Source organism: Hyperoodon ampullatus (genome assembly GCF_949752795.1).
Source record: "Hyperoodon ampullatus genome assembly, chromosome: 6".
Taxonomy (NCBI): Eukaryota; Metazoa; Chordata; class Mammalia; order Artiodactyla; family Ziphiidae; genus Hyperoodon; species Hyperoodon ampullatus.
The window spans coordinates 121,215,417-121,234,528 of record NC_136919.1 but is presented as its reverse complement, the minus strand read 5'-3'; the positions used below and the strand labels follow the sequence as shown (position 1 = coordinate 121,234,528).

General features: G+C 36.6%; 1 protein-coding gene across 1 annotated transcript in view; it reads left to right on the top strand.

Annotated features, from left to right (window-relative positions):
- Positions 1–116: 116 nt before the first annotated feature.
- ADAM29 (ADAM metallopeptidase domain 29) overlaps positions 117–19,112 on the top strand; it is a gene marked incomplete at both ends in the record, with an annotated part of 32,991 nt that continues 13,995 nt past the window's right edge. Inside the window, 3 exon segments of the mRNA XM_079706765.1 lie at positions 117–2,084; positions 2,086–2,194; positions 15,726–15,980. Coding sequence (XP_079562891.1) covers positions 117–2,084; positions 2,086–2,194; positions 15,726–15,980 — 2,332 coding nt within the window.

Sequence of the window (19,112 nt, the reverse complement as noted above, 5' to 3'; positions counted from 1 at the left end):
GACAGATACTTAATGATAAGCTCTGAACACTAAGCAGCTCAGAATAAGGAGCCAGACCATCTGTGACTCCCAACCCTGCCTGCCTTCTTCTCTGGACCAATAATGGTAGCTTCATAATGACTGTGATTAAAGCCCTGTTGTACATGAGGATCATACTCTTGCTATACTGGCTTGGGGTGTTGCTGTCTTTTTCAGGACACACCCGGGCTGAGCACCCCCAATATCACAGTCCTCCAGAAGTGGTGATTCCCTTGAAGGTAACACACACTGGCAGAAGCATGAAGCCTCCAGGCCAGCTCTCTTACAGCCTGCATTTTGGGGGCCAGAGACACGTTCTCCACATGAATATCAAGAAGCATTTGCTGCCCAGACACCTCCCAGTGTTCACCTACTCAGACCAGGGTGCTCTCCTGAAGGACCAGCCTTTTGTCCAGAATGACTGCTACTACCATGGTTATGTGGAGGGGGACCCAGAATCCCTGGTTGCCCTCAGTACCTGTTCTGGTGGCTTTCGAGGATTATTACAGATAAATGATGTTGTTTACGAAATTAAGCCCATGATTTTCTCTACCAAATTTGAACACCTGGTATATAAGATGGACAGTGAGGAGACCCAATGCCCAAACATGAAATCTGGTTTTACGCAAGAGGAAACTGTACACCAATTTGAGTTTCAAGAGATTGGTGATTCTATTCTGAAACAAAGTCATCATGATGGCTGGTGGATCCATTCATTCTTTGTTGAAATTGCACTGGTGGTGGACAATACTCTCTATAATCATTTTAAAAGGAATGTCTCGAAGTTGCAGGAGGATGTATTTCTTATTGTAAATATCGTGGATTCCATTTATCAGGTAATGGGTATGAAGGTGCTCTTGTTTGGTATGGAGATCTGGACTGAAAGAAACCAGGTTGAAGTGGATGCTGTAAGGAGGTCTCTGAGAGATTTCTGCCATTGGAAGGCGAATACCATCGATGCCCGCATGGCACATGATACTGTACATCTTTTTATAAATAAGACCTTGAGAGGATTAAGTGGTTTAGGCTATGTTGCAGGAATGTGTAGGTCACACTTTAGTTGTGCAGTTGTTACTTTTGCAGACAAAACCTTGGCCATTATTGGAATTGCAGTAGCTCATCATATAGGTCATAATTTGGGTATGTTTCATGACAATGTATTGTGTGTGTGTTCTGCAGGTTCTTACAGATGTATAATGCGTTATGACAACCCACCAATAGCCCAATTTAGCAACTGTAGTTATTCTTATTTTTGGGGATATTCTGTACAGCAGGCAAAATGTCTGCAGTACACTGTATACACAAAGGACATGTTTTCAAGGAAGCGCTGTGGAAATGGTGTGGTTGAAGAAGGAGAAGAGTGTGACTGTGGATCTTTTCAGCATTGTTCAAAAGATGCCTGTTGTCTGACAAACTGCAGTCTGAGTTTTGGGTCTACTTGTGCTTTTGGGCTTTGTTGCAAGGACTGCAAGTTCTTACCATCAGGAGAAATGTGTAGAAAGGAGGTCAATGAATGTGATCTACCAGAGTGGTGCAATGGATCATCCCATATGTGCCCAGACGATGTATATGTGGAGGATGGAATTCCCTGTAATGACAACGCCTACTGCTATGAAAAGAGGTGTAATGACCGCAATGCACAGTGTAGGCAGATTTTCGGCCAAAAAGCAAAAAATGCAAATGACAGTTGCTACAAACAAGTAAACACTCAAGGTGACCGCTTTGGTAACTGTGGAGTCGAAGGCCCTACATATCTAAAATGCAGTATGGTGGACAGCTTGTGTGGGAGAATTCAGTGCGATAATGTGGCAGAAATTCCCCTTCTGACAGAGCATTCTACTGTGCATGGGACTCGCTTCAACAATGCCACCTGCTGGGGTACAGACTACCACATGGGGATGACCATGCCTGATATTGGTGAAGTGAAAGACGGCACAGAGTGTGGCCCAGAACATGTCTGCATCGGAAGGAAGTGTGTCCATCTCTCTCGCTTGGATAGTAATTGTTCACCTAAGTTCTGTAACATGAGGGGGATCTGCAACAATAAACATCACTGCCATTGCAACTATTAAGTGGGACCCTCCCAACTGCCTAAAACAAGGCAATGGAGGTAGTGCTGACAGTGGCCCACCCCCTAAGAGAAAGAGGATAAAGAAGATTTACCTGGCCCTACCATGTCTTATTTTGTTGTTAATTCTATTATGCTGTCTTCTATTTCTCTGTATGAGGAAAAAACCTAAGAAAAAAAAGGAAGAAGTTCAGCCTCAACCTGAAAAACCCAAGCAAAAGACTCAGACTCAACATGGGAAATAAAAACAATTAGTATCCAAAAATGTATCTGAATAGATATGCATTAAAAAAGGTTAACTCCTATCATGTTTCTACTTATTCTTCTTTATTTTAAACAATTAGAAATTTTATTTTTCCTGAAATGTATTTCTTTATATTTTCTAGAAAAAGGCATGGTACCTGGGTGGTGTACCAGTTTTTAAGTTACTGCTTTTCAGTGTCAGAGCCCCTTCCCATTTTGTGCCCTGCATTATAGGAACCACACTGCTGTTGTATCAGCCCTCTTTCTACAGAGATCTGCAGTAGGGCGAGTGCAAGGGGATTTGGAAATCTGGGAGATCTGCTTCCTGTATGTCAATCTTAATAACACATTTGACACTGGCAGTTATACTTAGTTTCAATATCCTTTTAAAAAAACATTCAATCCAGACCAACCTCATTGTCAGTCTAAAAGATACCAGCATAGCTGTCTGGGTCTGAGCCCCAGGTCTTTGATCTCTCTACCAACGTCTCAGATCCTTGCACCAGCTTAGCGGTACCTGCTGTGAGAGTTTTGAGTCTCATGTTTGAGATTCATGGGGCCCCAGCCCTACAGTTCTCCAGATTCAAGGGACCCTACTTCTTCCCTTTGCTCTTCAGCTCCATGAATGAAATCACCTTCTTGCAATTAGTATTTTGTGGTTCTTAACCAGTTACTAGCACAATGCCTCCCTTAACTTGCTGTGTTCTTTAGTAGCTGGTTACCCAATGCCTTATATTTAATTCCATCCCCCTAAAATCACTGACTTTTTTTTTCTGACTGAATTCTGTTACAGTACTCATCTTGGTATGATGAAGTACTTATTCATTAAGTACCATTCATTGGGAGTGAGGAGATATCAATTTTTTTTCTTTGTTTGATTGAGTTTTTCTTTACCACTGCCCTTAACCATCTTGGGAAAATTACTTAAATTTACTGCAAGTTTCCAACAAAATTTTTAAAAGTACAGAATGATAATAACAGTTGTCTCTAAATTTCTGGGTTTCTTTGATTATAAAATAGGGTAAAAAAGATACTTTCAATTTTAGTTAGGTCTATGCAGACAAGGTCTATTCAGACAATTTTTCTGAAAATGACAGCTATACAATGCCAAGAACATTTCTTAAAATTTTATTTTAAAAGTATCATAGAACTGTGGAGGAAATGAAGATTAGAAGACTTAAAAATTACAAGAAAGGGAAAACAATTTAAATTATCAGTATTTTTTCCCCTGGAACAAAAATCTTTGTCCCCTGTAACATGATGGTTTTGAATATAAATTAATGATCAAGTTTGGCCTACCCAGTTAGAATTCCTCTGTTGAAGAAAGAGAAACCTGAAAAACTCTTAGTGTGCAGAATAGACTAGATTGATAAATTAGGCACTTAAGGGCATCAAATTCAAAATCAGCTTTTCCCACACCACTTTTGCTGAGTTTAGATCCATTTGCTGGGAAATAGGTTAAAGTCTTTAAAGACAAAGATATCTGGAAACTATTGTAGTTAGGAAGCAAAGACCTAGTGGAAAGGAGTTTGCCTCAAGGACATGTAATGCCTTCTCTTTAAAACATCTGGCTGATTTTGAAGGAGCTTGGAATATAAGCTAGAGAACTTGGTTTTGAAGATTTGAGTATCAGAACATAGTCACCCATTGCTTTCAGAGCTGAGAAAATAGAGGCTTATGGGCTCCCAGTATAAAGTCCAGTAAGGTATACGTGTCTCACTGAAACTACACTATCTCTGACCAAACTCAATTCCTTATTGAATTAAAGTCATCAGTCACTCAGACTAACTTCCAAACAGAGGAAAGACAGAAACTTCTCAAGTTGAAGGTAAGTCTACCTTGAACTCCTATGGTTCCTTCTATAGAACATCTAGCATACAATAAAGCATTATCACATATATCAAAAGGAAGAAATTACAGCCAATAATAAAGGGAAAACAACAAAGATAGTGAAAGAAAAGATAGAAGCCAGCTAAAAGATGATCCAAAGAGTGGAAAAGATGATAATGAACAAAAATTCCCTACGGCTAGTATTTTAGAGAAACTGGAAGAAAAATGCATAGACCATGTGAAAGAAGGTAGATTCATTTCACCAGAAAATTGGCATCTATGTGAACTTGCTAAATTCAGAAAATCAGTAAACAGTTTGAATTATAGACTGCATTATATAATTAGCTAAATTAGTTAACTATAAGAAAAGTTAGTTAAAAAAAAGTCAACGACTGACATAGAAAAAAGCATTAAAATAGAGAAGTGATATGTGAAACACATCAATAAATCTGAAATCATTCAAACAGAGTATAATTTGAGGAAGAAGAGAATTGAATAGAAGTAATAAAAAACATATAATGGCTGAGAATTTCCCCAAAGTATGGAAACATATTATGCCACTGCTTTAAGAAAATCAATGAATTTCAAGCAGAATAAGCACATGGAAATACACACCTAACCATCATAGTAAAACTGTTGAAAACCAGAGACACAGAAATCTTAAGAGCAGCCAGAGATAAAATATCCATATCTTAAAAGAAATGACAATAAAAATAGATGGTTGACTTCAATAATTGAATGAAGACACTGAAATAACACATTTACTCAATAAATTGTAGTTGCCAAACTAGAATTCTTTAGTTTGTGAAGATAACATTCAGTAATGGAGAACAAAACTTTCCTTTGGCAAACAAATCATTGCCAGCAGGCCAGCACTAAAAGAAATATCATTTCTTTTTCAGTCAGGAGAAACATGATACCAGAAAGAAACATGAATGTGCAGGTGGGTGTGAAGTACACAAGAAGCAGTAAATATGTGGGTAAACTAATTAAAATTAACTGTACAAGGATACTAGTAGTATCTTATGGATTGTAAATATATGCAGAACAAAATGCAAATATATTTGTCACAAAAGCTGGGAGGTATGTAAATAGAGATAAAAGGTCTAAACTTCTAGCAATATTGGGAAGGGGTAAATTAATGATGTGGATTATACTATATGATGTTGCAGATGCATGTTGCAAATCTAGGGTAATCATTAAAATAACAAGAGTATGTACATATAAGAAATTCATTGAAGGAACAAAAGACATAATAAATGATATTTGTTTCTACAAGTATAAGCAATTGAGGAGAAACAAGCATAATGCAGACATGAAAATAAAAAAAAAACTGGTAGATACAAGATCTATGTAAAATGGATTACATTAACTAAGTAGAAGGCTGACATATTTCAGAGTGAATAAAGTATAAAGTCTAGCATTATGCCATTGTTTACTAGAAACAATTTAAAAATAAAGATGTGGAGAGTGTAAAAACTTAAAAGAATTTTCATGCACATATTAACCAAATTAAGTTAGTGTAATCTTTTTAATATCTGATGACAAAGACTTTAAGGCACAAAGCATTACTATAAATAAGGAGGAACATTTTGTAATGATAAAAGGCAAATCACTAGAAGATATGACAATCTTAAACGTGTATGCATTCACTAATAGAACTTCAAATATAGAGGAGAAAATATAGAAATAGACAAATCTACAATTACCAGTAGGGATACTTTTAGCCCACTTCTCTCAGTAGTAACAGAAAGAGTAGAAAATAAATCCTGCAGGATCAGGAGACTTTCAATACATAATTAACAAACGTGATATAATAGGTATACAAAGAGAAGGAATAAACCCAATAGTGGATAAATTCACTTTGGTTCATCTGCGTATGGACTACTACCAAAGTCTACCTTATGATGAGCCAAAGAGAAAGCCCCAACAAATTTCACATGGTTTTAATGAAAAAGAGTGTATTTTCTCTAGACCTTATATAATTAAGCTGGAAGTCAATAGCATTAAAGATAACTAGAAAAACTCCAATTGCCTGGTACAGTTCTGACTCTGATCCCACATCTGACACCAACTAAGATTCTGCACCCAATTTCATTGTGTGTTTGGGGTGTTCCTTACACCTCCAAGAAATTCTCCTACACCAGCTGGGTGTTCTACAATTCAACTCAATTCTAATACTACCTGGAGATAGTGTCAGATCCCAGAGGTTAAGGGCTCAGCCCAACATGACTGCTCTCACCTCTTTCAGATACCAATCACAAGTCCAGGTTGTCACCTGTGCTTCTGACCAACAAGCTATAGGTTAGAGGTTCCAATGACCCCCTACTTAGGTTCAGTTAATTTGTCAGAACAGCCCACAGAACTCGGATAAACATTTTACTTACTAAATTACAAGCTTATTATAAAAGGATATAACTCAGGAACAGCCAGATGGAAGAAATGCACAGGGCAAGATACGTGGGAAGGGTGCAGAGCTTACACACCCACTTCATGTGTACCTCTCTCCCTGCATCTCTACGTGTTCACCAACCCAGAAGCTCTTCAAACTTCACCCTTTTGGTGTTTTATGGAGGCTTCATTACTTAGACATGATTCATTAAATTATTAGCCATTGGTGATTGAACTCAATTTCCAGTCCCTCTTCCCTCCACGGAGGTAGGGAGCAAGGGAGGTTGAAAATTCCTACCCTCTAATCACATGGTTTGCTCCACTGGCAACCAGCATCCTTCCCTAGGCGGTTTCTAAAAGTCACCTCATTAATGGAACAAAGGACAACTTTACTGCTCTCATCACTTTAAAAATCCCAAGGCTTTTAGTAGCTCTGTGACAGAAACAAGGTTGAAGCTCAAATGTATATATCTTATTATAAATCACAATATCACAACTGGAAATAAAATATATATTTCTAAATAATCTATATGTCAAGGAGAAATCAAAATAGAAATTAAGAAATAATTTGAATTGAAACACAAATAACTACAATATATGTAAATTACATAGTATTCAACTAAAGCAGTGTTTTAAGGAAAATGTATAGTCTCATATACCTATGTTAAAAAAAAAGAAAAGACTGAATATGCACTGATTTAACTTTATATGTCATGAATTTAAGAAAAGGAGGGCTTCCCTGGTGGCACAGTGGTTGAGAGTCCGCCTGCTGATGCAGGGGACACGGGTTCGTGCCCCGATCTGGGAAGATCCCACATGCCGTGGAGCGGCTGGGCCCGTGAGCCATGGCCGCTGAGCCTGCGTGTCTGGAGCCTGTGCTCCGCAACGGGAGAGGCCACAACAGTGAGAGGCCCGCGTACGGCAAAAAAAAAAAAAAAAAGAAAAGGAATAGCTCAAAACTCTATGAGACTTGGGGTAACTTAATTCTCAAACCTGACAAGGGCATTACACCCCCAAAATTTTCCTACCAATTTCTTTTATGAAAAGTAGATATTGTAAAAAATAAATAAATAAACAGTAACCTCAATTAAATAGAGTTGGGAGACCAGAAGGAAGAGTTCTCATACCCTGAATGATAGCAGAACTCAACAGGAAGAAGAAAGGTCCTTCTTCTTTCTTGGCAGCAACTCAGCTAATGAAACACCATGGACTCTTTGTTTAGTATGGCCCACCCAACTTCCTTTTCCTATCTACAAAAGAGTTCTCCTTCCCTGTTGTGTGGGAGCTTGCACATGGCTCGCCATGGTTGCAGACTCTGAGCTGCAATTCTTTGATGATCCCAAATAAACCCAATTTAGCTAGAGAAAAAACTGGCAGTATATTTGTTTCAGGTCAACAATATTCTTAAAATGTAAAGAAAATAGATTTCAGCATGTTTTGTAGACAATAATGCATCCTCATGATCAAATGGTTTATATTTTAGGTATTTCTAAATTATCAGAAAAGCAATCTCTATAATTCACATTAACAGAGTACCTGAGAAAATCATATCTCAATAAACACAAAAATTATTTCACCAAAGTCTACATTTATTAATAAAATTGCTTGGTCTACATGGAATAGAGGGAGATTTTCTTAATATAATCAAGTATATCTGTAAAAAAAATGACCTAAAATGTCCCACAGGAAATATCATACATAATGGTGAGCTGTATGAGACTTTCTAAGGATACTGATGAAGAGACAAAAATGGCACCCTGTCGCTACTTCTTATGAACATGTTACTAGATGTGCTAGACTGAATAAAATTAAAAATAAAAGAAATAAAATGGTATAAGAATAAAGATGGAAGAAATAAAACTGCTATTATTCACAAGTGGCATTATACTATACCTAGAAAATACAAATTAATAGAATAACTAAGTTAATAGAGCAAGGTTGCTGATTACATGGTCAGTATTCCATGCTCATTATCTAACTACCAGTAACAAGCAGGTAAAAATGAAATTGAAAACTCATTTCATTTGCATTAGTATCAAACATAACATTTCACAATATATATCAAATCATTGTTATACACCTGAAACTAATGTATTATATATCAGTTATATCTCAATTTAAAAAAAAAGAAACCAGCTGAAATTTTGCCAACAGTATAAGCTGGTGGGAAAGACTTGGGTCTGCAAGGATTCCAATCATAAAAATAAATGACTTAGGCCTACATCCCACTCCTAAGATTGCTAAGAAAGCAATAGTAGAGGAAATACTTTGGTAAGTAGAGAGAATGTGATTAAATCTTGATCTTTCTCGTGGTGCTTAGATTCCTGGGCCCTGCTGAAGTTGAATCCAAGGGCAAACCAAAATGTTCTAAACTATAGCCCATCACCTTCTAATTTAAACATTGACACCCCCACCCCCAATTCAAACATTGACAAGGTCACAGAGTTTAGTCCTTTGCAAGAGGTCAGGAGTTGTGTTAAGTACCAGTGAACTCAAATATGGCAATGGAAAGTTAAGCGAGGAACTGAGCATTCACAATCCTTCACAACTTGAGTTGAGATGGTGTTGGGCTACAGCTTTAATTAGAGTTTTATTTAGTTTAAATTAGAACATATTTGAAAACATAATAACTGAAAACTCTCCTAACCTGGGAAAGAAAATAGATAGGCAGGTTCAGGAAGCACAGACTCCCAAATAAGATCAACCAAGAGAAGACCACACCAAGACACATTGCAATTAAAATGGCAAACATTAAAGGAAAGAACATTAAAAGCCGCAAAGGAATAGCAACAAGTTATATACAAGGGAACTCCCATCAGGCTATCAGCCGACTCTGTAGGCCACAAAGGAGTGGCATAATATATTTAAAGTAATAAAAGAAAAAACCCTAAAACAAAGACTACGCAGCAAGGCTATAATTCAGATTTGAAGGGGAGATCAAAAGTTTTCCAGTCAAGCAAAAGCTAAGAGAGTTCAGTACCACAAAATTGGCTTTATGAAAAATGTTAAAGGGACTTCTCTAAGCAGAAAAAAAAGACAATCTGAAATATGAATATTATGAAAAGAAAAATCTCATTGGTGAAAGCAAACACAGAGTAAAATAACAGATCAACCACTTATAAAGCTAGTAAAAAGGTTTAACAGAAAAAGTAGTAAAATCATCTATAACATCAACATAAAACATGAAAGGTTGAGTAAAAATGTAGTGCTTTTAGAATGTGCTACAACTTAAGCAACCCACAACTTAAAATACTGTTATATAAATAGGTTATTATATATGAATCTCAAGGTAACCACAAACCAAAAATCTATAACAAATACACAAAAAATAAACAGAAAGGAATACAGACATAACACTAAAGAAAATCATAAACTCATGGTAGAAGAGAAGAAAAGAAAAGAGGAACAGAGAAAACTACAAAAACAACCAGAAAATAATTAACAAAATGGTAATAAGTACATAACTATTAATAATTACTTTAAATATAAAGGGACTAAATGTTCCAATCAAAAGACAAATTGGCTAAATGGATTAAAAAAACAAGACCCATATATATGCTGCCTACAAGAGACTCAATTCAGACCTAAGGACACGCACAGACTGAAAGTGAAGGCATGGAACAAGGTATTCCATGAAAATGTAAGTTAAAAAAAAAGCCAAGGTAGCAACACTTATATATACAAAGTAGACTTTAAAACAAAGTCTGTACCAAGAGACAAAAAAGGACATTAAATAATAAAGAGATCAATCCAAGAAAAAGATATGACTGTAAATATATACACACCCAACATAGGAGCACATATATACATACAGAAAATATTAACAGACATAAAGGGAAAACTTGTCAGTAACACAGTAATAGGGATTTTAACATCCCACTTATATCAATGGAAGATCTTACAGACAGAAAATAAGGAAACACTTGTCTTAAATGACACATTAGATCAGATAGAGTTGATATATGTAGAACATTCCATTGAAAAGCAGCAGAATACACATTCTTTTCAAGTGCACATGGGACATTCTCCAGGATAGATCACATTTTAGACCACAAAAAAGTTTCATTAAATTTAAGAAGACTGAAATCATATCAAGCCTCTTTTCTGACCACAATGCTATGAGACTAAAAATCAACTATAAGGAAAGAAAAACTGCAAAAAACACAAACGTGTGGAGGATAAACAATATGCTACTAAGCAACTAGTGAGTCACTGAAGAAATCAAAGAGGAAATAAAAAAATACCTGGGACAAATGAAAACAAAAGCACAATGTTCCAAAATCTATGGAATGCAGCAAAAACAGTTCAAAGATGGAAATTTATAGTGATACAAGCTGCCCCAGAAAACAAGAAAAATCTCAAATTAAAAACCTAACCTTACACGTAAAGAAACTAGAAAAAGAAGAAAAAACAAAATCCAAAGTTACTAGAAGGCAAGAAATAAAAAAGATCAGAGCAGAAATAAATGAAATAGAGACTAAGAAACAATACAAAAGATCAACGAAACTACAAGCCAGTTCTTTGAAAAAATAAACAAAATTTATAAACTTTTAGCCAGACTCATCAAGAAAAAAAAGAGAGAAAACCCAAATCAATAAGATCAGAAATGAAAAAGGAGACGTTAACAACCAAAGCAACAGAAATACAAAGAATCAGAAGAGATTACTACAAACAATTATATGTCAATAAAATGGACAACCTAGAAGAAATAGACAAATTCCTAGATATGTACAATCTCCTAACTGAACCAGGAATAGAAAATATGAACCGACCATTTACCAGTAATGAAATTGAATCAGTAATAAAAAAACACCCAACAAACAAAAGCCCAGGACCAGATGGCTTCAAAGAAGTCTACAAAACATTTTAAAACAATTAACACTTATTCTTCTCAAACTATTCCAAAAAATACCAAAGGAAGGAACACTTCCAAACTCATTCTACAAGACCATCATCATCCTGTTACCAAAACCAGACAAAGATATCACAAATAAAGAAAATTACAGGCCAATATCACTGAAGAACATAGATGCAATATTCCTCAACAAAATATTAGTAAACAAAATTTAACAACACATTAAAAGGATCATACACCATGGTCAAGTGGGATCTAATAACCCAGGGATGTAATGGTTTGATATTTGCAAATAAATCAATGTGATACACCAACATTAACAAATTGAAGAATAAAAATCACATGATCATCACAATAAATGCAGAAAAATCTTTTGACAAATTCAACATCCATTTATGATAAAAAAAAAAAACTCTCCCCAAGTGGGTATAGAGTGAACATACCTCAACATAATAAAACCCATATATGACAAGCCCATATAAATTATAATCAATGGTGAAAAGGTGAAATTATTTCCTCTAAGATCACGAACAAGACAAGGATACTCTCACCATTTTCATTCAACATAGTATTGGAAGTCCTAGTCATAGCAATCACTAACAACAAACTATCAGAAGGAGAAATTAAGAAAACAATTCCATTTGCAATCATATAAAAAACAAAATACCTAAGAATAAATCTAAGTAGGTAAAAATACCTGTACTTGGAAAACTATAAGAGAGTAAGAAATTAAAGACAGCAGAAACAGTTGGAAAGCTATACCGTTCTCATGGATTGGAAGAATTAATATTGTTAAAATGATGATAATCCCCAAGACAATCTACAGATTTGATGTAATCCCTACCAAAATGCCAATAGAATTTTTCACGTAACTACAACATCTAATTCTAAAATTTGTATGAAAACACAAAAGATCCCAAATAGCAAAAACCATCTTAAAAAAAAAGAACAAAACTGGAGATATCACACCCCATGATTTTAAACTATACTACAAAACTACAGTAATCAAAACAGTATAGTACTGGCACAAAAACAGATACATAGATCAATGAAGCAGAATAGACAGCCCAGAAATGAATCCACGCTTATATAGGCAATTAATCTATGACAAAGGAGGCAAGAATATGCAATGGGGGAAAGACAGCCTCTTCAATAAATGGTGTTGGGAAGACCAGGAAGCTACATGCAAAAGAATCAAACTGGTAAAAGAATCACACCATATATAAAAATAAACTCAAAATGGATTAAAGACTTAAATGTAAGAACTGAAATCATAAAACTTCTAGAAGGAAACATAGGCAGCACACTCTTTGACATTGGTTTTAGAAATATGTTTTGGATCTGTCTCCGCAGGCAAGGGCAACTATTTCACTTAGTGTAATATCTTCAAGGTTTCACCATGTTGTAGCATGTGTCAGAATTTTATTCCTTTTAAAGTCTGAATAATTTTCTGTTTTATGTATACTCCACATTTTGGTTATCCATTCATCTTTTGATAGACATTTTTATTTTTCTACCTTATTAGGGTCTTTTTTTTTAATCTAACAAATACTTAAAAGGATATGTGAGGTAGTCAGCCAAAATGATCCCAGAGATTAAGTAAAAGATCAGGCATGAAAACATAAATATGAAAGTCAGGGCATAGGTCTTGATGACATCATATAGAAATAGAGTGTGGTCACAGGGACCAAGTTCAAGCCACCAGAAATACCTTCCCTGGTTCCTGATTTCACAGAAGAGAGACAAGATATTTGTGTGAATACTGACCAACAAAGACTGACCCAGTCCTTTAGGAGATTTTGCCTGTGTGGATACTTTGACTCTCAACCTAAGGAGTCAAATTTCTTGGGGATTGCTCTAGTCCTCATGCAGGGTTATTATTACACAAAAATGGTGCTTGCTGAGCCAAGAAATGGGAAGAACTGGTTGTATTTACTCTTGTTTCTAAGAGTAATTGTGGTTCCTGGGACATATCTGTGAGACCTGCTAAGAGCTAACATTAGGCAGCATCAACTCCTGGCCAAAAAGAGAGTCCAATCCACCATGTATGGCCCAGCTGAATCCAGGTCCCCTCAGAAGCAAAGTAAATTTTAGAAATCAATAATATTAATGTCATTTTTGAGTACTTACTATGCACCAGGCGCTCTATAACAGCTATATCTAATTATCACAAGAGCCTTGTGAAGTAGGGATACTGACTGGCATATTGTAAGTACTCAATAAATACTACCTAGTAAGGAAAGAGGAAGAGGGAGAGGGAGAGAGAGGGAGAGAGAAACAGAGTGTGGTCAGCAGACAAGGGTGTCTTGTTAGGAATATTCAGGAACTTCAACATGAGATCAAGAAACAGCTATTATGTCCTGGCACTGGTGGGCACCATTTTTGACATTCATCATCTACCCTGCTAGCACTGCTCACCCCACCCTGGTGTTCCCCTGCAGACTTGCCCATCCTGACCAGCACCTCTCCAAAGCAGCTGCCCCCTGACACATCCAGTGGGCGGCCAAAGTGGCTCCTGCCCCACCACATCTGGTGGGTGGCCACAGCTGGAACAGGCACCGCCTCCAAAGAAATTCTTGCTTTGCACACACAGCAGACAGCCTAGGCCTGTCAAGTGCCTCTCCAAAGCAGCTCTTACCTTTCATACTTAGCAGGCAACCTTGCCAGAGACTGGGTCCCCTCCAAAGTGGCTCCCACCCCACCCAGGGCACCCAAATAAAAACCACCTTGAGACAAATGAAAATGGAAACCCAACCTGTCAAAACCTATGGGACACAGCAAAAGCATTTCTAAGAGGAAAGTTTATAGCGATACAGACCTACCTCAAAAAATAAGAAAAATCGCTAGTAAACAATCTAACATTACACTTAAAGGAATTAGAAAAATAAAAACAAACAGAGCCCAAAGTTAGTAGAAGGAAGGAAACAATAAGGATCAGAGAAAAAATAAAAGAAATAGATACTAAAAGAAAACAATAGAAAATATTAATGAAACTAAGAGCTGGTTCTTTGTTTATCTGAAAAGATTTAAAAAACTGACAAATCTCTAGTCAGACTCATAAAGAAAAAAGAAAAAGGGCTCAAATAGTAAAATCAGAAATGAAGAGAAGTTATAACTGATACCACAGAAACATAAAAAATCATAAGAGACTGCTGCAAACAATTATACACCAACAAATTGGAAAACCTAAAAGAAATGGATAAATTTCCAGAAACATACAAATTCCAAAACTGAATCAGGAAGAAATAGAAAATCTGAAGAGACCAATTACTAGTAATGAAAATGAATCAGTAATCAAAACAATCCCAACAAACAGAAGTCTAGGACCAGATAACTTCACAGGTGAATTCTACCAAACATTTTAAGAAGTGTTAATACCTGTACGTCTCGAACTATTCCAAAAAACTGAAGAGAAAGAAAAATTTTCAAACTCATTCTACAAGGCCAGCATTATCCTGATACCAAAACCAAAGACAATACGATATATATATATACGTATCTCCAGTATTTTTGATGACATTGTTCCAAAATTACTCATCCCAATATTAGCAAACAAAATTCAGCAATACACTAAAAGAATCGTACACCAAGGTTAAAGTGGGATTTATTCCAGGGATGTAAGTATGGTTCAATATCTGAAAATCAATCATTGTGATATACCAGATTAACAAAACGAAGGTTAAGAATCATATGATCATCTCAATAGACTCCTGTGTGATACTATACACAGGAAACCCTAAAGACTCCACCAAAAAACTATTACAACTAATAAACGAACTCAGTAAATTTGCAGAATATGAAATTGAGAGAGAAATCTGTTGCATTTCTATACACTGATAATGAACTAACAGAAAGAGGAATTAAGAAAACAATCCCACTTACAATCGCATCAAAATGAATAAAATACAGGACTGATGTCAGTATCTTGGTGGCATGAGATGTTCCCATTGTCTCACCCCTTCTATCTACAACCAGTAAAACATCCATAACTCAACAAAGGTACCTGTGCCCAACACATCAGGTCATGAGAAAATCCTGCACAACGTATATCTAAAGGTGGGTGAACTGGACCACACAGAGGAGGTGGGACCACAGAACAATGGAGGTGGTGCTTGTAATCCCAGACCCCCAGCAACGGTGGCTGAACCTGCAATCCCAGAGAGCTGGGCAGCTTCAGGGGAGGCAGCACACACCACACTGACCTCACAGCCAAAGTGGTACCTGCAGCCATGGGGAACCTGACAGCAGTGGCAGTGGAGCCTGCAACTTTGTCCCTCCAGTTGTGGAGGTGCCCATGACTCCACCCCCTCCTGCTTACAGTGGCAGAGCCTGTGAACCTGACAACCCTGCTCATGGCTGAGACAACTGCAATACTGGCTCCCCCTCCTTCTCTTCCTCCCCTTGCAGTGGCAGAGTCTGTGACCCAGGAGACCCCAGACAAGGTGGAAAACACCCACCAGCTTGGTGCCCCAGGCAGTGACACCTGTGACACCAGCAGCAGCGAGGCACCAATGACCTGCTATCACAAGCAGCAAGGAGGGCGCCAGGCAACACATCTGACAGAGGTGGGAGAAGGTAAAAGATGCCAATTCTAAAATATAACCAGAGGCAGCGCAGGTATGAGAAAATAAAAGCTTGTGCTATAGCACCACCTACCGGAAAACAAAAAAGGCATCCAATTACTAATCTGTTGAGTCAGTAGAATCAAGTTTAAAAAAACATATATTTAAGAAGAACATCGTTCACTACTTCAAATATGACAGTTCTCCAGGAACCAAATTGAAACTCATGGAATATTGCGATCCGAGAGAGAATTCAAAATAGCTGTCATGAAAAAAATCAAAAAGCTACAAGAAAACTCAGAAAGGCTGTTAAGGAAAATATTAGTGAGCAGAAGTAATACTTTACTAAAGAGATTGAAACTCTAAAAGAGAACCAAACAGAAATTTGGGGGCTGAAGAATTCAATAAGTGAGATGAAGAATGTACTAGAAAACAATGGAAATATTGCAGACCATATGGAAGAGAGAATTAGCAAGCTAAAAGATAGAAATCTAGAAATTATACAGGTAGTAGAGGAGAGAGAATTAAGATCCAAAAAACATGAAGAAATTCTATGAGAACAATTCAACTCTATTAGGAAGGGGAACGGTGAGAACTTCCTAATCCTGGGGAAGAAACTAGACATACAAGTCCACGAAGCTACAAAAACAACTAATTACCTCAACACAAAAAGACCTTCTCCAAGACATATTAACAACTGTTAAAGTCAATGGCAAAGGCACATTATATGAAAAACTGTCAGTGACAAAGGAAAAAATTTAAAGGCAGCCCGGGGAAAAAAAGGGTGGCAACCTACGAAGAAATCACCATTGGGCTATCAGCTGATTTCTCTGCAGAAACTATAGGCTGGGAGAGAGTGGGATGCCATGCTTAAAATATTGAAAGATAAAAGCTGTCAGCCAAGAATATCCAGCAAAGTTATTCAGATATGAAAGAGAAATAAAAGCTAAGGGAGTTTATCAACACTAGAGCTGCCCTACAGAGATAAACAATTGTTGAAAGGAGCTCTTCTACCTGAAAGGAAAAGGCAAAAGTACACAAAACTTTGAGTAAGGTGATAAATAGACAGAATTAGAAAATTGCGACTCTAACAGGTTATTAAACAATTATAGCATGAAGGCTGAAGGGTATAGACAGTAAAAATCACTACAACTGCTTCAATTTGATAACAAGCTCACAATATGAAAAGGAATAATTTGAGACAACAAAAACCCAACAGGGGAGGTCAAAAAGGATGGAACTCATATAGGCAAACGAAGATAAAACACTATCATGACAGGTAAAGGACTATTTTATCTATGAGATATTTTATAGAAACCTCATGGTAACCACAAAATATAAATCTAGAGCAGAAACCCAAAATGTAAAATAAAAAAGTCAACACTGAGAAAAACATCATAGAAAACCACCAAACTAAAATGGCAGACAGAAACACAGGGGGAAAAAATGGAGATATAGAGCAACAAGAAAAAAAACAAAAGATAAACTGGCAGTTCTAAACTGTCAGTTATCAATAATCACCCTAAATGTAAGTGAACTGAATTCACCAATCAGAAGACAGAGTGGCTGAATGGATTAAAAAACAAGACCCAACTATATGCTGTCTGGAGGAGACTCACCTCAGTTCTATAGACAATCATAGGCTCAAAGTGTACAGGTGGAAGACAATACTCCAAGCAAATGGCAACCAAAAGTAAATGAGTGTAGCCATGCTCATGTCTGACAAAATAGGCTTTAAGCCAATAAAGGTAACAAGAGACAAAGATGGACGTTATATAATGACAAAGGGGAAAATTCATTAAGAACGCATAACAGCTATTTTAATATATGTGCACTTAACACAGGAGCAACAAAATATATAAAGCAATTATTAACAAACCTATAGGGAAAAACTGACAGCAACACAATAATAGTAGGGGACTTTAATACACCACTTACATCAATGGATAGATCTTCCAGACAGAAAAGTCAACAAGGAAACAGCAGCCTTCGATGAAACATTAGACCAGATGGACATAATAAATTTGTATTGAACATTCCACCCCAATGCAGCAGAATGCACATTCTTCTCTCTCAAGGATAGACTATAAATTGGGACACAAAACAAGTCTCAATAAATTCAAGAAGACTGAAATCATATCAAGCATATTTTCCAAATACAATGGTATGAAACTAGAAATCAATTGCAGGAAGAAAGCTGGAAAAATAATAAATATGTGGAGACTGAAAAACATGCTACTGAACAACTACTGGGTCAATGAAGAAATCAAAGGAGAAATTTTTAAAATACCTGAAGACAAATATAAAGGAAAATGTGATATAGCAAAATCCATGGGATGCAACAAAAGCAGTACTAAGAAGGAAGCTTAGAGCAAAACAGAAAAACTGAGAAATAAGAAAAATCTCAAATAAATAATACAACCTTACACCTTAAAAAACTAGAAAAAGAATAAACAAAGCCCAAAGTTGGCAGAATAATAAAGTTCATAGTGGAAATAAATAAAATAGACACTTAAAAGACAACAGAAAATATCAATGAAACTAAGAGCTGATTCTTTGAAAAGATAACCCAAGTTGACAAAACTTTAGCTAAATTCACTAAAAGGAGACAAGGCACTGAGAAGTAAAATCAGAAACAAAAGAGGAGAAATAATAATGGATTCCACAGATATACAAAGGATTGTAAGAGAACATAATGAACAGCTGTAAGCCAACAGATTGGACATATGACTGGTGTCCTAATTAAAGAGACAATTTTGGACCAGGAGAGAGCATCATATGAAAACTGAATCATGCTGCCTCAAGGCAGGGAACTACCAGAAGCTAGGAGAGAAGCCTAGAATAGATCCTTCCCTAGTGGCTTCAGAAAGAATAAGACCCTGTGGACACTGATACTGGACTTCCAGTCTCCAGAACTGTCAGGCAATAAATTTCTGTTATATCACTCATTTTGCCTTCTTTGTTAGAACAGCCCTAGAAAACTAATAGAAAGATGAACAAAGTCATAGCCAAATTTGGTCGTTTCAGAAAGTAGCTGTGGGAGACGAGGGGAAAATGGCAGAAGAGTAAGACGCGGAGATCACCTTCCTCCCCACAGATACACCAGAAATACATCTACACGTGGAACAACTCCTACAAAACACCT